The following is a 16,581-nucleotide window of genomic DNA, read 5'->3' as shown; positions in this document are numbered from 1 at the left end:
GTCGCGCACGGAAACCCACGCCCGGGCCCGTGGCGACAGGGACGCTAAACGCCGGGAGTTAAGGACAGCTGCAGGAAACGCAGTTGCGTGCCAAGGAATGAGTGACAACACTCCAAATGTTAAAAAAAAATTATATTGTAAGTACAGTACAAAAAAGTTTCTTTGTATAATTGTAACGTAATCTGGATCAAACAGCAAGGAAATAACAAAAATATAAAAACTTCTAAGTCTTGCCAAAGTTTTCCCTCTAGTACCAAATACCACAAGATACAGATTATACAAAGTGTACAAATTTTAAATAAAAATACAATACACCAGGGTTGTGTGTGTTCTTCACTCTTCGAGAGTTTTTCATTGTTCGGCCAATAAAGCTGAAGCTGAACCCCTTCTGTTCCTTAAGAGAGCAGATCTACCCTTTCACCAGAATGCTTTCTGCTGTGAAGGGCTGGAAAGAGCTGGTTACAGTGTGCCTCTCCCAACTGCAGGTGCTTTAGTGCGGGCCAGGATCTGGAGCGGGATCCAACTGCCTCCCTCCTGGGCCCTTCCCAATTCCAGGCTCACTGGGATTAGTCACGTATTGTTAAAACACGTATGCTCTGGGCTGAGGCTTGGGTTGAGAACTTGTAGCGTGGTCTGAGAACCTTCTGCCTCCTCCACTATCTGACTGAGAAAGCCTAACACTGCACCGAGAAAAGCTCAGTAAGAGACAGACTACCTCGTACAGGTGCAGCTGGGGAGTACATGGTGAAGAGGAATGGGGAGAAAAAACCCTCCTGCACACCTGAGGATTTAATTTAAATGTGACTTGAGGCTCAGACACAACGAGGGACAGCTCACCTTCAATTGCCCTGATAAAACAAGCTAGACTTCAGGTTGGAAGTAAAAATGTGCTCTTCTGTCATTTAAAAACTTTTCTGTTAGAAGGCTGGAAAGGCTAGAGTAAAATTATATTTCAGTTGTTCTACCTACCTCCACAAGAGCCTGTTTCTACAAACACTTAAAAATCTTACTGGTGTTTCCCCATACAATGCCAATGCTTACTATTATGCATGGAACTGATTCCTGCAGGAAGTGGGGTGAGGCAAACTTGATTCCTATTTTCCACACACTGTTGGTGGTGGGAGGGGTTTTTTCTTTTAAATTATGTATATATATACACACACAGAGAAATATACAGGATAAATTAAAATCTGTTACAGATACTGGTAAAAGTTAAATACATATGATATGAACACCACATACACGTACATACAGACACACAAAAGCCTATATGAGAATCAAGTGCTCTCCTTCTAGAGGAGCAGAAAACCAAATACCAAGTATGTGGCTGGAAGGAAGGGGAATCGGTCCAGTCAACCCACATGAGCCTTACTCAGCCATAACTGCTTCAGACTGGTCATGAGTCCCTGCCTTGCAGCAGCACCATGGCTCTTTCAATACTGCTGGTGAAAGGGACGGGGGGTGAGCGATCTCAGAAAACAAAGCTGTCTGTTCACAAAACAGGAGCAAGATGGGCAGAAGCAATCCAAGTTTTTCCATCTGCTTCCACGCTCCTATCTGTCAAAGCAGGCTGATCATGCCCTGGAAAAATCAGCAGGAGGCTCATTCTCTCAAGCCAATGAAGTTGGTTGATATATCGTGCTAATGACGATCTGGGTGCAAGTCCACGACAAAAGATTAAATTCATTGTCATCGTCCACTTGACGTCACATGCCAGCTACCAGACCAGCCAACTGATGCTGACAACTTTCAGTTATTACTGACTGAAGAGGGGGCGTTGGAAGAAGTGACCAAAAGGCAAAAACCTCTGTATCAGCTATCCAGCTTTGCCCTCAAGTGGGATATTTTAAACTGAAAACCAGTTAGAAACAGGGCTGGTGAAGAGTTCAGTTCTATTCCTTGGTCCAAAATATATTGTCATCTCTATCTGCCCATTGAATATCAGAACACTTTAGGTTGGAAGGGATTTTGGGAGGTCATCTGGTCCATCTCCCTGCTTAAAGAAAGTCCAACTAGAGCAAGCTGGTCATTCACTTTTTGAATATCATCAAGGATGGAGAGGGAACAACCTCTCTGGGCTGCCCGTTTCAATGACCTCTCTCACGGTGATGTTTTTTTCTTTACATTGAGAAGTCCATTCTCTGGCTGCTTCCCCCACTAAAGGATCTGAATTTAAGGCGAGTGTCTCAAAAGCTTTCTGAATTCTTCATACAAAATACTTTCAGGTTGGAGGACATTTCACCCACCAACACAAAAGGGTTTTCTCAGCTTAACTTCACAACTTTTCGTAAAATAGAAGTCAACTTGTTACAATCCTATGTATATACTATACAGATATAAAACTTTAAAACCCTACACACGGAGCCCTTCAGGAGTGCCGGCGTAGTGCATATGTACACAAGTCAGTTATGCAGAAGTTGGGTACATCCCAGGATCCTTTCCCATCAAAGTCCAGGCATGATGTAGGCGATGTTGTCTAGCGTATTTGACTGGGAAAAGAAATTCAGTATTTTTTAGTGTCAGGTAATGACTCAAAATCCTTAAAAAATGACATAGAGGAGGGTTGACTTGTCTTACAAGTTACCATATGACCAGACAACCAAATCTGCCTAGTCATCACCACCACCGCTAGGCTTATTTTCACAACTTTGGAAATATAAATTAACTAATCATAAAGGTAGCTTTGGTATTTGTAAGCACCTGGAAACAATTAAAATGCTTGAGGCTTTCTTCAAGTGACCTCCTCCTTATAAGCCTCATACGCTGTCTCTAAATTTGAAACAAGCCAACATGTCAACCACATCACATCAACCACAGGAAAGACTAGTGATGATGGACTTGAGCAAAGTGATCAAAGTTGTAGCATGTAAAAAAAAATTATTTGCCTTTACACTCACACAAGTCCTTTATGAAATTCTATAGTGTAAAAGTAAAGAGAAAAACCCTTAAACACAGCCACTAATAGGGTGTCAGATGGGAAAAAGAAGTGCCCTCCAGTTTTCCTTGCAAAACCTAATAGAGTTCTGAGTGAGAGCCCTTCTCATGCACATCAGAAAACAAGATCCGTCAGTATCTTCTGTGCATGTTCTTCAAATGCAGTATTTCAGTGAGCCCAAGCCTGTGGTTGGATGGCTGAAGGCCTTAGGAATACCACCGTTTCATTGCTGAAGACAGAGGAGCTGGATCTGCACCAGCCGATTCTAGAATTTAATAATGCCACCTACTGACTGAAAGAATAAATTGCATTCTACATGCAACACGACCACTGACCATTTTATCCGTCTTAAAACCCCACTGTCATTATGAATCTGATGGTAAAAATCAGAATAATTTCCCTGTTATCAAGTCTGAATACCCGTTTTCAGAAATGAAAGGTGCCTTAATCCACCTAAGGCTCCATTGCTCCTTATAACAATAAGTTGATCAAGTTTCCAATATACACACCATTAATCATGTGGTGTGTCATTGTTCTGAATGCACTTGGCAAGCAAGAAGGAAAAAAAGCATAGGATGTTTTTCCATGGCTTAGGATGGGAACACCCCACTGACTCAGCTTTTGTGCAGACAGCCAGTTTGTGGCAACTTTGCTGTTGTTGTTAACAGTCCATTCTCAGAATGAATCAGTGTTTGGGCTGTCCTATTAGAACATGCCAATTCACATCCCATTTTTGCTGTTCTGCCAAATTTGTTTTTAATCTCTTAACTTTTGCAGACTCTGTATTTGTTTTTCATTTCTACTCCTCTCCTTCACTGCTTTATGCATGTCTTCTGTTGGAGGCAAGACTCCTGATTCCTTTTATGCTGCTGCCATCTTAATCTGTGTTCACATCGTGCTACATAGATACCACAAGCTGTTGCTAAATCAAGGCTCAATATTAAGTGTAAAGTGGAAAAGAACCTGTAGTTATGCAGTTCCTTAAAACAGAGACTATTTTTCTCTCCTTGGAGAAGACTAGAGCCACATGTAAAAGGCCCTACTCAATCACATTAGGAATCCTGAGATCACGTTATTTTTTTATGCTATTAAAGGAAAAACAGATTGTGTGATGCAGAGCAGCTAGAGGGTGCTTTGTATTTTTACAGAAAATTACAACTTTCAAAAATACTGGTATGTGTACAGGCACTTTGATTCAGACGAATTGATTCAGTCACTAAAAAAAGACCTACACACACTGCAATCAATGCTACAAGTATTAGGTCCATTGCTACTGGGAGAAAAAAAGTTGCACAATACCATACAACAATAACATCTTAAAGAATTTCAAGAAATATTCCTCTATAAAAGTGTATGACCGAGAAGATTTTCTTATTGCACTGGAATTATAATCACATCATAAGACTAATTGATGAAAAAACTCTATCTGGATTCTACTGAAATTAGCAGTGCTAGAATGGAAATAACCATAAGGAACTCACCAAAACATGCTTGGGGCAGCCATTCAACTCAGGTAGCTGTGTGGTCAGACATGCTAACGGGCCCAAAGCACAGATGATTGAATCTAGAAGTACCGACAAACTTCCTGAAACAGCCACCATTCCCTGGAAGTTAGGAAGGAAAAAATTGGGTAGGGATGAGTAGTGGAAATTACGGTTCTTTCACAACTGCATTGATTCTCATGCAGAGACAGGATCTTCACTCTCGAGCCCCTCTAGTCCACTTTCAGTATTTACACAGTAACAAAACTACGCCGTGCACTTCACAGATAGTCGGCTGGTTCAGAAAATTTAAGAATTCAGTAGGCAACATATTGGTGTAGTAAAAAAGCAGGAGCAACAGAAAAGGTCAGAAAGTTGTCAGTTGCATAAAACAATTCCACTATTTTTTCGTAATGTAATTCCTTTACCATTTTGTACCACCTATTTTGTTAACTACATGAGTCCTAAAGACAACAGTTGTTTTATTATTGAAGTCTAAAGAAATGCTATGTCTGTAACAAATACTTTAGTCATTGACATCCCACTGAAAGGGAATCTGTTCGTGTGCCTTTCTGTAAAGGGGGAGATTTTACTCTGCTTGTTCCTCTGAAGAATGACCTCAATTGGTGATACCAGAAACAAAATGCAAGAGCATTTATTTTACTGCTGATAAAAAAGGCAAGCATAGTGGGATGAGATGATCATGCTAGCCATAAGATTCAATTATATCATTTGAGCCAAATTATGTGTTCTCCTTACTGGCTGGGCTGAGTTCTGAAACTACGTGTGTGTGTGTGCATGCACAGAATCACTATCATCTAACAGTAGGAAGCCATTAAAATATTACATCATCTACACTACCAGGTAAGTTGAAACAATAGTAGCCCCTATCCAATGCACCGGCAATACGATACTGCCAGAAAACAACAGGACATGCAAAAAACATCTTGGTGAAGGCTGACGGTTTTCTAAGAAGGCTTGAAACAGTAACAGAAACTGGACCAGAGACTGGCAAAGATCACAAGGAAGTACCAGATACAAGGTGAACATATATTAAGAAAGACCGAAGGGGCTGCTGAACTAAGAGCTGCCTTCGAGGACGTCGAGACACAAAGGACCTGTCTGCCTTTGATGCCTCCCGTTTACTGAGAAAGGAGGCCTTTTATTTCACTGAAAACAAACAGCAATGCATCAAATAAACACTACACACCATCTCTAATTTCTCTTCCTAACAGAAGAGCACTGGTTAAATTTTTATGTAAAATAAAATGTCTCCCCCCATCCTGTGCATAGATTAGATGACACCACTGTGACATCACTGGTTACGGACTCACCTCTGTTTCCTGCAGTCTGTGTCCAATGAGGCTCAGAGATTCACCCAGCAACTGCAAGTGTGCAGCTACATCAATTGGATCTGTCTCGGGGACTTTGGCTGGTGAGGAAGACACCACCACGGTGCTGGTGGGGGACTTCTTATGAGGGGAAATCACTCCCGTTGGAGAAGCTGGAAACACACAAAATTCCATATTCTCTTCTTTCATTCTTTTACTTGAAAGCCTATTTACTTACTAAAGTCCAAATCTCAAAGGCCTGAGATGCTTAAATAGTCCTGTGGACCTGGTCTTGTGGTTTTTGGAATCAAAACTTTCCTTCTACGTGTACAAAGCATCTACCTCAGCTGAATGCAATTTGGGAAACCTGATAATGAGAGATGCCAAGCCAAGAAAACCCTTTTTCCTCTAGCAGCAAACTAATCCCCCTAGAACTTCCTGCTGCCTCTTCTTATTTTACATTTCAATCCCTAAACTGCTAAAAACAACACTATTCTATGAATTAGACAAGGATATCTTTTTGAAAAATGCTGACATCATTCTTGCTCCCACAGAAAAATTATTTTTGAGTAATATGATCATTTACATGTCAAGCCTTGTGAGAACGCAGGTAGGGGTGTGAAGCAGGGAAAGACCTTTGTTCCTTATTCCACAGGCAACACTATCTTCCCTGTCCAAGAAAAAAGACTGGAGCAAATAAAGTGCAACAATTACCTTTTATTTTTGGTGCACCATCTGAAGAGGATGCCTTTCTCTTCACAGTGGTGGCTTCTGCTTTATTCTGCTTGTGTTGGAGATACTGAGCTTTCTGTTTCCAGATCTGCAGTTACCATGGTATGAAAAGAGAGATTCATAACATTAGGTAATTCTGTTAACCTGATGCCAGGACCTGAAGGCAGAACGACGTTACATAGCTAACTGGTGAAGCAATACCATGGGAAGAAAATGGATGCTTTTTATATCTGCAAAGGGCAAGGTTTCCGTACTTTTCATCTTCACATACTTTGGGGATGTAGGTAACAAGTACTTTGGGGATGTTTGCAAGGTGCGGTGGCAATGCTGCCATCACATTCTGACCTAAGCACCTAGTTTTCAGAAATCATTTTACAAACCCAACTCACATACACTCACCAGTTTATCCTTCTCAGGTAGCTGCTTCCACACTTCTGCCAGTTTTTTACTTAGCTCTCCAAAATCTGGCAGAAAGAAAGAAAGAAAAATGTTTTAAACAAATGAAATCATAAAATAATGGAGAGAACATATAAAATCTACTGGTCCAGGCATACACATTTAGGAAGCAACCTATTCCACAACTGTAACTCTCCACCCTGTCCTGAAAATTATTGCCAGTGTGCATTCCCATTACAGTTCAAAATGAAAAAAAACAGCTGATACTTGGAATATAAAGTCACACGTGTATACACAGGAACTCTTTCAGTAAAGACAGAGCAAGCTAGCAACTTCTTTATACAGATTCACAGCTTGGTTAAAATGCAATTAAATCAAATAATGAAATCCACTCCTGTTCCCTTTGCGACCTCTTATTCAAAGCAAATTGGCAGATTCTTTGCATTCTGTCAAAATTAAGAGGTTGGTATGAAACAGAGATGGTATGTTCTGCTAATTAATCCAACTGGTGTACAATCAAGAGAAGGCTAGATTATTCTCTCACCTATTCCAGGGTGCTCAGACACAATAGTTGTACGATATTCCTTACAAAAGACTTGATAGGCAGACATATTTTTCTTCTTTGGCTAGTCAGAAGAAGAAAAGGAAACAGATTTTTAATTATGATGAGACCTACTTGAATTTAATAAGAATTTGGCATTTATTGAAGACTTAAAGAAAGATGTGGTGCTTAGACCAGGAACCTAAAAAGGCCGTGCTTTACATATTCTGGCTGAATTTAGTGTTTATGAAAGCACAGGAACCAGCCAGAATCAGTCTTGGTACAAGGCTTATCTTGCAACAACTGTATCAATGCATTTCATTCATAAATTACAACAACCTGCTATTCTAAATCCAGGATTAACAGACAACTCTGTTGCTGTATCTCAGTTTTAAAACTTACAATAATAATAATAAAAAAAAAGGAGGTGTGTCATACTATTCACAGTACCTATTACAGATGTGTCAAAACAATTCAGTCCTCATCATAACGTTTTATTCTATTCCTTGCACCCTTACAAAACACTTCAAATTGGCAGGAAAACAGACAGTGTGAGTACACTGACAGCAGAGGCATAAGCAGTTGCTGCGCTATGATCAGAGTAAACTTACCAAATAGAACAGAATAATGGCTGAACAAATTTGGGCTACATCTGCCCATTTCCTGACACAAATCAACTCTTGTCTATCTGAGCATACACAAACTGCTTTTCTCCATTTACATACTTACACAGCTACAGTTATATCACCTGTAAACTCATGCATATGCTAGCTACCATTCCTCCTACTCATATTTTTGTAACTAACCATGGAAAACTGAATTTATGAGTACAGGACAAAAGTGGAAATGTGGTAGTGTGTAAGAATTAGAATTTAATTTGAATACATAAGGAAATGGGTAAGTATCTTCACTTTTCAGGTTAGAGCTTGATACTTCTTCTTCAGGAACTGTGATAATGGACTAGATCAGTTACCCAAAAGTCTGCCTGGCAATAGCTAGAACCGGTTACCTTAGCAAATGATGCAGTTATGCTTGGTACATAACCTGCACCGAGCAAATGAAGGATAACCTTTTCGAAGAACCTCTGTTGGCTAAAGACTGCTTGTGACACAAAACCAGAATGATATATATTTCTTTCTTCTACAAACAGAAATCAGAGTGGCTGACACATTTTTCCAAACACGCACCAGCAAAACCATCGATCCTGCTATTACTTCTCCTTGTTCCAATTTAACATGTCTCTGTAATGGACTGCCTAATTCACCATTACCCACCACCCCATTTCTATTTTCCCTCCAATTTTTCCTTACTTTTTCTCTTTCTCTTTCCTTTTCTCTTTCCTTTTCTTTTTCTCTTTCCTTTTCTTTTTCTCTTTCTTTTTCCTTTTCTCTTTCCTTTTCCTTTTCTCTTTCCTTCTCCTTTTCTCTTTCTTTTTCCTTTTCTCTTTCTTTTTCCTTTTCCTTTTCTCTTTCCTTTTCCTTTTCTCTTTCCTTTTCCTTTTCTCTTTCCTTTTCCTTTTCCCATTTCTCAGCTTTGTCCTTCTCCTTGTCTTCCTTTTTCCTCCTCTTCTCACCTTGACCATCTGAGTGAAAAACAGCAGGAGGAGGTGGAGAAAGAACATAGGGGGTACTGGGAGGAGGTGGTGGTGACACTGTTACTTCTGCTACTGCCACAGGAGTGTGCCCAGAACTCTTTTTAGACTTAGAGTGCTTCTTCTCTCTGTGTTTCTCCTTGTCTTTTTTTTTCTTACTTTTTTTTGACTTCTTCTTCTTCTTGATTTCCCGGTAGGAGTCATCTATCACTAGCTCTCCAGCCTCCAACTCCCCACCAGAAGAGGAACCAGATTCTGGCAGTGCCTCCATACCTGAAATCTCATACTCGCTCCCATGGCCCTCTGAAAAATGGGAGGTGTCAGCACCAAAACTCTCAGAAGATGGATGTGAGTCTGGAGGTGGTTTGTGCTTCTTCCGGGATGACTTCAGGAAGCTCTGAAGTTCATGACCCAGCAGGAATGAGCCTTGCTCATCTCGAGATGATTTCTTTGAAGATTTCTTTGCAGCTGCTGGTGCTGAAGAGTAGGAGAAAGAATCATCATCTGCTGCGCTACTTTTCTCTTTCGGTGAAAGGATGAGCTTCATCTTCAAGCCATCAGGTTCACGAAGAGTAAGTGTCTCTGTGTTCACGTAGAGAGGTTTCATTTTTTTAGATTTGTGAAAGCTGCCATCGTCCACTGAGTGCTCCCCACTGCTCCCACTCAGCTTCTTCTTGTGGTGCTCCTTCTTGCTCTCAGAATGGCCAGAGGAAGAATAAGATGATTTTTCAGATGTCTTCTTTGAAGACTTTGAGCTTGTGGCCAAAGGTGAGGTAATAGCCTTGAGTAAATCCATGGTTGTATCAGCTGAGGATGGGCTAGAAACTGCTTTTTTCTTCTTCTTTGATGGTAGATCCAAAGGCGTAACACCTGAAAAAGATCAAGAGCAATGTACATCAAGATGATTCCCTTCAAAGACAGCATTACATTAGTCCAGAGAAGTGAAGTGGGAATCCTGCAAGACTTGATTACAGCTAATAGATTTACATCCTGGCTGAAACAGAATCTCTCTGAAGCTTGTAGCCAGCTCAGTGCTGCCTTACTGATACAATACAGGAGCTGTAACGCCTGAGCTGGTAAAATAATTTAAGGCAGGAAGATAGAATAGGAACATTCTTGAAGTTTTGCCAAACTCTGTATTATATCGTGAAATAACATATTTTGATGAAAATATATCTTATCGAATCTGAGATAACATCTCAAGTGCAAGGTTTTAGTGCCATTTTTTAGCCGAGACCAATGAATTTAAAACACAAGCTTTTTCATTCTGAAAACAGATTTTCACGAAATTTTAGCTTGGCTTTATCTTTTCCTTGGGCCAAAAATAAACCTTAAACTTCTTAAGCTTTTATGAACAGAGTTGCCATTTTCTGGCCATCTTATTAATTTTGAGAATAATGTTTCTGTATTTAAGCTGAACCCAAAAGCATTTATTTTTCACCCTGATGCAACCTATTTTTATAAATTCAGAGCAAGTAATACTATCTGCGAGTAAAATTAGAAGCTGCAATGCAATAGGAAAAAAAAGATGCAAATACCAAAAGGTAAGGCAGAAGATCTCTAGCCCCAGCAATGGCAACTTTTTAAGTTAGACTCTGAAAATATCACTCCCTAATCTTCTGCTGTCTGGTGCTGATCAGCATCGGGTTTCTGATTACTTGTCCTAAAACACGTTGATGTACTCTCCTCCCATAAAGTGCTAACCACAAAGCTTGATGATACTGGTTTAACAGCATCCTTTCCTCGAAGTCATAATCTGTTAGCCCCTTCCCCTGCTTGATTAGTATCCTACCTCTGTAGCAGAACTCATCGGAGGAGTGCTTTCTCTTCTTTTTGTGAGGTTCTGTCCCTGGAAAAAGCTCACTGTCCTAGAATAAGAACAAAAAAGGTTGCTGACAAAGAAGAGGGGATTAATATGAGATTCACATGGACTCCTGACATAGATAATAATTTGGAGGAGATATCAGGAGTTATTTGTACTACTAGGAATCCTAGGTAGGAACATCAATGAACCCTAGGTATGAACGAGGGTCATTATTCTAGGTGCTAAAACAAGTAAAGAAAACATACTCTGTCCCCAAGAACCCACAGTGTAGGTTTAAGGTAAGAGACCAAAAGCATGGTACGGATAGGTGGGAGAATACAAAAAATGGTATTAGTCAGGACTGGTTTTAGCACATCAGCCACCTAACTGGCATCAAGCTTTCTGTAGGCATTGCAGCACGACAGGGCTATAAAGAAATTGAAAGACAGATCTCTATAGGGAGCTCCCCCCAGTGAAAGGAGCAATACACAAGAAAACTTGAAAGAGCACATCTGAAAGTGTTAAGAAATGGGCAATGAAAGCCAGCACTTGGAGATCAGCTGATGAGTTGATAAAAGACAGACATCTACCTCTTAATAACGCTAAGAAATATCTAAGCATGCATAGGCTGGTCAAGCCTTGAAAATGAAGGTGAGCAGTTCATGTTTAATATGCTGAAAAAGATAAAAGTGAAAAGAGGTACAGAGAGGTGACAATCAAAACAATGGGCCAAAAAATTGTCCTTAATATGTCATGTCACCCAATTATTATTTGTCTCTTGACCAATTTATGGTCTGAAAATGAAACTCCTCTACAGAATTCCATCTGCATGGTAGAAGAAGATTTTCATTTTAAACTAGAACTTCTTTTTCAGATTAAAAAACAAAATAATCACAAAATAGTCACCTTTGAGCTAACAGCAGAAATTTTAGCTCAAAGAGGAAAGTTTTGAAGAAACTTAAGTTGTCACTACATGATTTCAGAGTTAAGGCCCCAAAGAGGTGAACAGGGCAAGTTCATACCTCTCAAGAGCTACCGTTTCAGGCTGTCTGCAGAATCAGGAAGACAACAGCGCATCAGTTAACATTATATTCATCTTTTACCGGCTATTTATACAACCATAATTTGTGTGTGTGTGTGTGTGTGTGTGTGTAAAAAGTTATTCATTCTATCTTATGACTTGCAAGGTTCTACATCAACACTAGGACAGCATCCTACTACCCTATTTTCTGAGGTCAGAAAAATTCGAATCAGTTTTAATTGGGTTTGACCCCCTTCTTTTCCCCAGGAAAGTTACTGAACAATAGAGGACACAATTAGCTGTTCTTGCTGTCTTCTACATGCATTTCTATATAAAAAAGAACAACAAACCTATTCATCCTATTCCATCACTAGCTTTACACATATCCTTACACCTTCAACCTTTCCTCTGAGGGTTTCCTGACCTGAGTTGCTATCTCGTCTTCTTCTGGCAGCAGATCCTTGTAGGAGCGCTTTTTCTCTCGCTGTATCCTGCCAGTTGCCAGCCCCACGTCATCGATACTTCGGTCACTCTCTAGGAACTCTAAGATTTATGTGAAATGGGAAAGAAGGAAGAAATTAAATACCCCATTAAGCAATGATAGACATGTGGACTATGCACAAAATAATACAGCAGCGGACGTTGGCACATGGTGATGCACAAAACCCAACAAGCACAGGGACCTAAAAGATAACAATCTGTACTCTCTGATCACAGGGATGGAGCACAGTGTGCTAACGCTATAACACAATCACTCAAGATTTCATTTTTAACCCTTGTATACTTCTTCCTAAAGACAACTGGACCGAGAAATGTTACCATGAGTACACATATCCTTATCACTGGTCTCCCGTTCCATTGACCTGGCAGGGAGAAGAAAGGCTGCAGTGGCAGAGTTTCCAATCAAGGTGTTTGCATTATGAAATACCACCCATTTCTCTCAAGTTCCAATCCCAGTGCTTTACACCTGGAAGTCAAGGGCTTGGGATCCTCCAGCAACTTGGCCAGGTTAAATTTAAGGGCTCCACAGCATACTAGCTTCCTTTCCCACTCTGACTGCATGGCCTGGCAAGGGCTACAGAGGGTACCCTTTTTTTTTTGGCAATTCCCTCTGAGATTATGAAGCAGTCATACCTTCTTTCTTCTTGGAGTCATCATAAGCCATGGTGGTCCTGCAGGAGCCTGAGAATGTGTTGCCACGTTCCTTCCCCCGTTCCCATCTACAGGAAAAGGTCTGAGAAACAGAGAATGAAAATAACCCTCCCATAAAGAAGAATCATGATGTAAAATGGGAAACTTCCTCTGAACCAAGTGAAGATTCTCTGGAAGACAGTGGGAAAGGAAAGGAGTCTACCTCCTGGTTGGTTCATGCTCACTCTTCAGGCTTGACAGAATTTTTTTTTCAATTAAATTGGAGGTTGTTCTATTATTTTAAAGATATAAAAGACCACCTATTCGTTCTAAAATCTGCAAATCACTGAAGTAATTTATTTAGAAAAATAGAAAGAGATGAGAAGACAGCTGAGTTTTGATTTTCATGCCACACAAAACTGCACCCAAACTTGTGTCAAAGCCATTTTTTGTCAGGAGCCACCATAGCAAAGAGCAGGATGTTTAGAGATTTCAAACCCTTGAATCTCAGATGAAGTGAAGGACAAGAAAGAATCAGGCAGAAATCACGGTACCACAAAAGAATTATTTCACATCTTTTTAACTAAAGGATTGCACATTTTGTAGTGTAGGTGTACATCCTTCTGATGTGTTTCCCAACACTACCACTGCAGCCATTCTGAATGCCAGCCTGGGAGAGGGAATGGAAGAAAGCACTCCTTTTCACTAGACCTTCCGCAGCACCCCAACCCTGCCAGCCCCCAGGTTCAGGCCTCCTCTAACTGAGTCATTCTGTTCCACAGCTGCTGGCATATAGCAGGACTCTGCCCTTATAGAATAGCTGCACTCTGGTTCTCTCAGAGTAAACAGCTTTTGCTCTTCAGTCAGTGACCAGCTTAACATGAAAAGATCAACCTGCTGCTCTTAAGTGATTAAACCAATTGCATCTAATCAATTTTGTGTGTTTGTGTGTGTGCACACATGTGTAAGCGTTCAACCACAAAGGCCATGCAGCTTGCTCACCCTAGTGTCACAGTAATCTTGCCACACTGAAGTTACATTTGAATGACTTGAGAACAGGGAACTCGTGCTTGTACATCCCTGCACGTACCTCAGTTTTATAAATAACTGGCTGAGGCTGAGAGCATCCAACATACTCATCCTACAGTGGTTACTTAAGTGAAACAACAAAGTCCCAGTTCAATCAAGTTTGCAGGTATACAGGAAATGCTTCTGTTTAAATTCATAGGAATACATGTTATTTCTTCAGGTTTTGGGAAACTATCCGCCACAAAATGTTTTAAGCCAGTATTCTGACCACTATACATTGTTAGTAGTAAGCACAGCAATTTGTAGACAGAATTTATTTATTGTCAGCCCCTTGTCATTAACACTTTGGTCACTCTCTAGGAACTCTTAAGATTTGCGTGAAATGGGAAAAAAATTGAAAGAAATACCCACAAGAGCACCACATATGTATATGCACTAGAGCACTGCACTTAGTAGTAAAAAAGAGCATCTTGCCACTCGTGGGATCACAATCTTGAAAGAGATCTTGTCAACATTTCGTGATGTTCAGTTGTCATACGAGTGTCAGTGGGAACACACATGATACTAAAGCATTGTGCTCGAGAGGATAAGGGCCTAATCTAGATACTGCTCAGCAAAACTAACCAGAAGACAGTCATTTATGAACACATGACTTGGAGAAACTAAGATTTGTTTATAGCTGCATGCACACTATTTGCTCTCTTTTAAAATCTCATCTGCTTGGCAGGTGTAAAGGCTGGTAGATAACATACAGAGGGCCTTATAACCTAGGCCTCTAACCCTGCAAACGCAAAATATATCCTTAACTAGTCTCATCCTATAAATCTCAATTAGGTTGCCCTGCTCCATTCTTCAGCCTCAGCAATAACCGCACAGCTTCAGCGGAGAGGATTTCTCTTCACGTCTCCCGTTCCTCAACGCACGCGCTTGCGAGATCAAGGCCAAGCGTTGCTTTTCCGCGGCGCCCCCGGACTCCGGTCCCCCGCCGGGAGGCTGCTGCACGCCCCACTGGGCCGCGGTGCGTGGGGGGAAGCTGAGGGGCGGCGGCGGCGGCGGCTCGGGCCGGGCTCCCTCGTCTCATTTCCCGCCGGCGCTCCCAGCGACCTGGCGGAGCCGTGGAGGGCGCGGGGGCAGGCGGGCCCCGCGCAGGCGGCAAACGGCGGCACCGGCCCCGCCGCGGACACGGCACCGGGACCACAACCGGGCCCGAGCCCGCCCCGCGCCCCCCCGGGGCAACCCGCGGCCCAGCCCCGCGCATGCGCGCCGGCACCCTCAGGGTCCGGGCTCCGCCGCCGCCGCCCCGCTCCCGCCCGCACGCCCTCTCACCCGCGCGGGCTCCGGCCTCACTCCAGCCCGCGGCTCCACCCCTGCAGCAGGCCCGAGCACGCCCCGGGCCGGTGCCGAGACGCGGGGCCGGGGGGGGGGGGCGGGAAGGCGCCGCGGCCGCCTCACTCTGCACTGCCGCTTCTCACCGCGCCGCCGCCTGCGGCCGCCATCTTGAAGAGGGAGACAAGGGACACCCAGCCAGGGACAGCCAGCCGAGCGCCGAGCACCTCCAACGCCGGCAGCCGCGGGGCGGGAACAAAGGCGGGGATCGCCGAGCGCATCGATGGCCCGGCCGGGCGGGGAGCGCCGTTCGCTGGGGGTACAGCAGCCCCGCACCGGGCGACACGGCTTTGGGGCGAGAACCCCAAGGCGGCATTTAGCCTTCCCCGCCACGGCCCGCGGGTGGGGTTCGGAATACCGTCTTAGCCTGCGGCCTCCTGCCCCTCGCCCTCCCGCTGCAAGCGTAAGTCCCCAGGGCCGGGGCCAGAGCGAGGGGCCACAGCGCGCTGCTGCTGGCCCCGGGGGGCCGGGCACCCCAGCGTGGTTCCCCGGGGGCTGTTGTGCCCCCTTAGGGGCGTGGGAGCCACGAGTGGGCCCCACGCAGGGCTCGGCCCCGGCTCTGCCCCTGACCACCTCGTGCAGAGCGTGTGGCTACCGCCCCCTCTGCTGCGGCACAGCCTCCTCGCTGTGTGCGTGGGGCTGCGCTGCCGTGGCACAGCTTCCCATCTCTCATCATCCCTGCCCTTAGCAGGCGGGTCCCTGAGCCGGCTGGGCTGGCAGCGTGGGTTAGTTGTTGGTGGGTCAATGGGGAAGGGTGAAATCCTGTTATTAAGCAGTGACAGAGCCAGCACTTCCATGAGGTTAGTCACAGAGGCACATCTGTAAGCCTCCCCGACTGCCTGAGGAACCGCGTGGATGCACGGGACGGGGGGAGAGTTGGGGCCAGCCCGAGCCAAGATCAGCACGTCGGAACAGCACACTCGGGGCTACTGCCTGTGGAGGCATAATGCAACCCTCACACCCTTTCCAATCAACTGTCCAAAGGTGGCAAGCAAGAGAAAGGCAAATTACCCCCCAGCATCTTCTAAAGGGCTTATTCATTACTGCAAAGGATTCGAGACAAAGCTCAAGAAACAACCTGGTCAGAAAAGTCTTTTTCCCCACCAGGTTAGCCTTTCTTCGCTCTGACCGCTTGGGAGGTCCCTGTTTAACAAACCTCATTGAACTTACCTTAAATTCCATCATCTCCACTGATGCAGGAGT

At 43.4% G+C, this 16,581-nt stretch overlaps 1 protein-coding gene across 1 annotated transcript; it reads right to left on the bottom strand.

Moving 5' to 3' along the window:
- Positions 1-117: 117 nt before the first annotated feature.
- On the bottom strand, positions 118-15,497 carry HMGXB4 (HMG-box containing 4). The gene is made up of 11 exons (XM_042792073.1): positions 15,319-15,497; positions 12,967-13,066; positions 12,257-12,375; positions 10,800-10,875; positions 8,727-9,877; positions 7,420-7,501; positions 6,879-6,943; positions 6,462-6,567; positions 5,751-5,920; positions 4,417-4,539; positions 118-2,489 (listed from the first exon to the last, which is right to left on the bottom strand). The coding sequence occupies exons 2-11, from the start codon at positions 12,995-12,997 to the stop codon at positions 2,445-2,447; spliced, it is 1,968 nt and encodes a 655-aa protein (XP_042648007.1). The 5' UTR covers positions 12,998-13,066; positions 15,319-15,497; the 3' UTR covers positions 118-2,444.
- Between the last annotated feature and the right edge of the window lie 1,084 nt (positions 15,498-16,581).

Source organism: Tyto alba, unplaced genomic scaffold, assembly GCF_018691265.1.
Source record: "Tyto alba isolate M040663 unplaced genomic scaffold, T.alba_DEE_v4.0 Super-Scaffold_2, whole genome shotgun sequence".
Classification (NCBI taxonomy): domain Eukaryota; kingdom Metazoa; phylum Chordata; class Aves; order Strigiformes; family Tytonidae; genus Tyto; species Tyto alba.
This window is presented reverse-complemented; position numbering and strand designations above follow the sequence as displayed.

Excerpts from the sequence above, each read along its gene's own strand:
- HMGXB4 (XM_042792073.1), bottom strand. The coding sequence starts at position 12,997 with ATGGCTTATGATGACTCCAAGAAGAAAGAAG. Across the intron at positions 12,376-12,966 it reads TGACTCCAAGAAGAAAGAAG|AGTTCCTAGAGAGTGACCGA; the intron begins GTATGACTGCTT and ends CATAAATCTTAG. Across the intron at positions 4,540-5,750 it reads ACAGACTGCAGGAAACAGAG|GGAATGGTGGCTGTTTCAGG; the intron begins GTGAGTCCGTAA and ends CCTAACTTCCAG.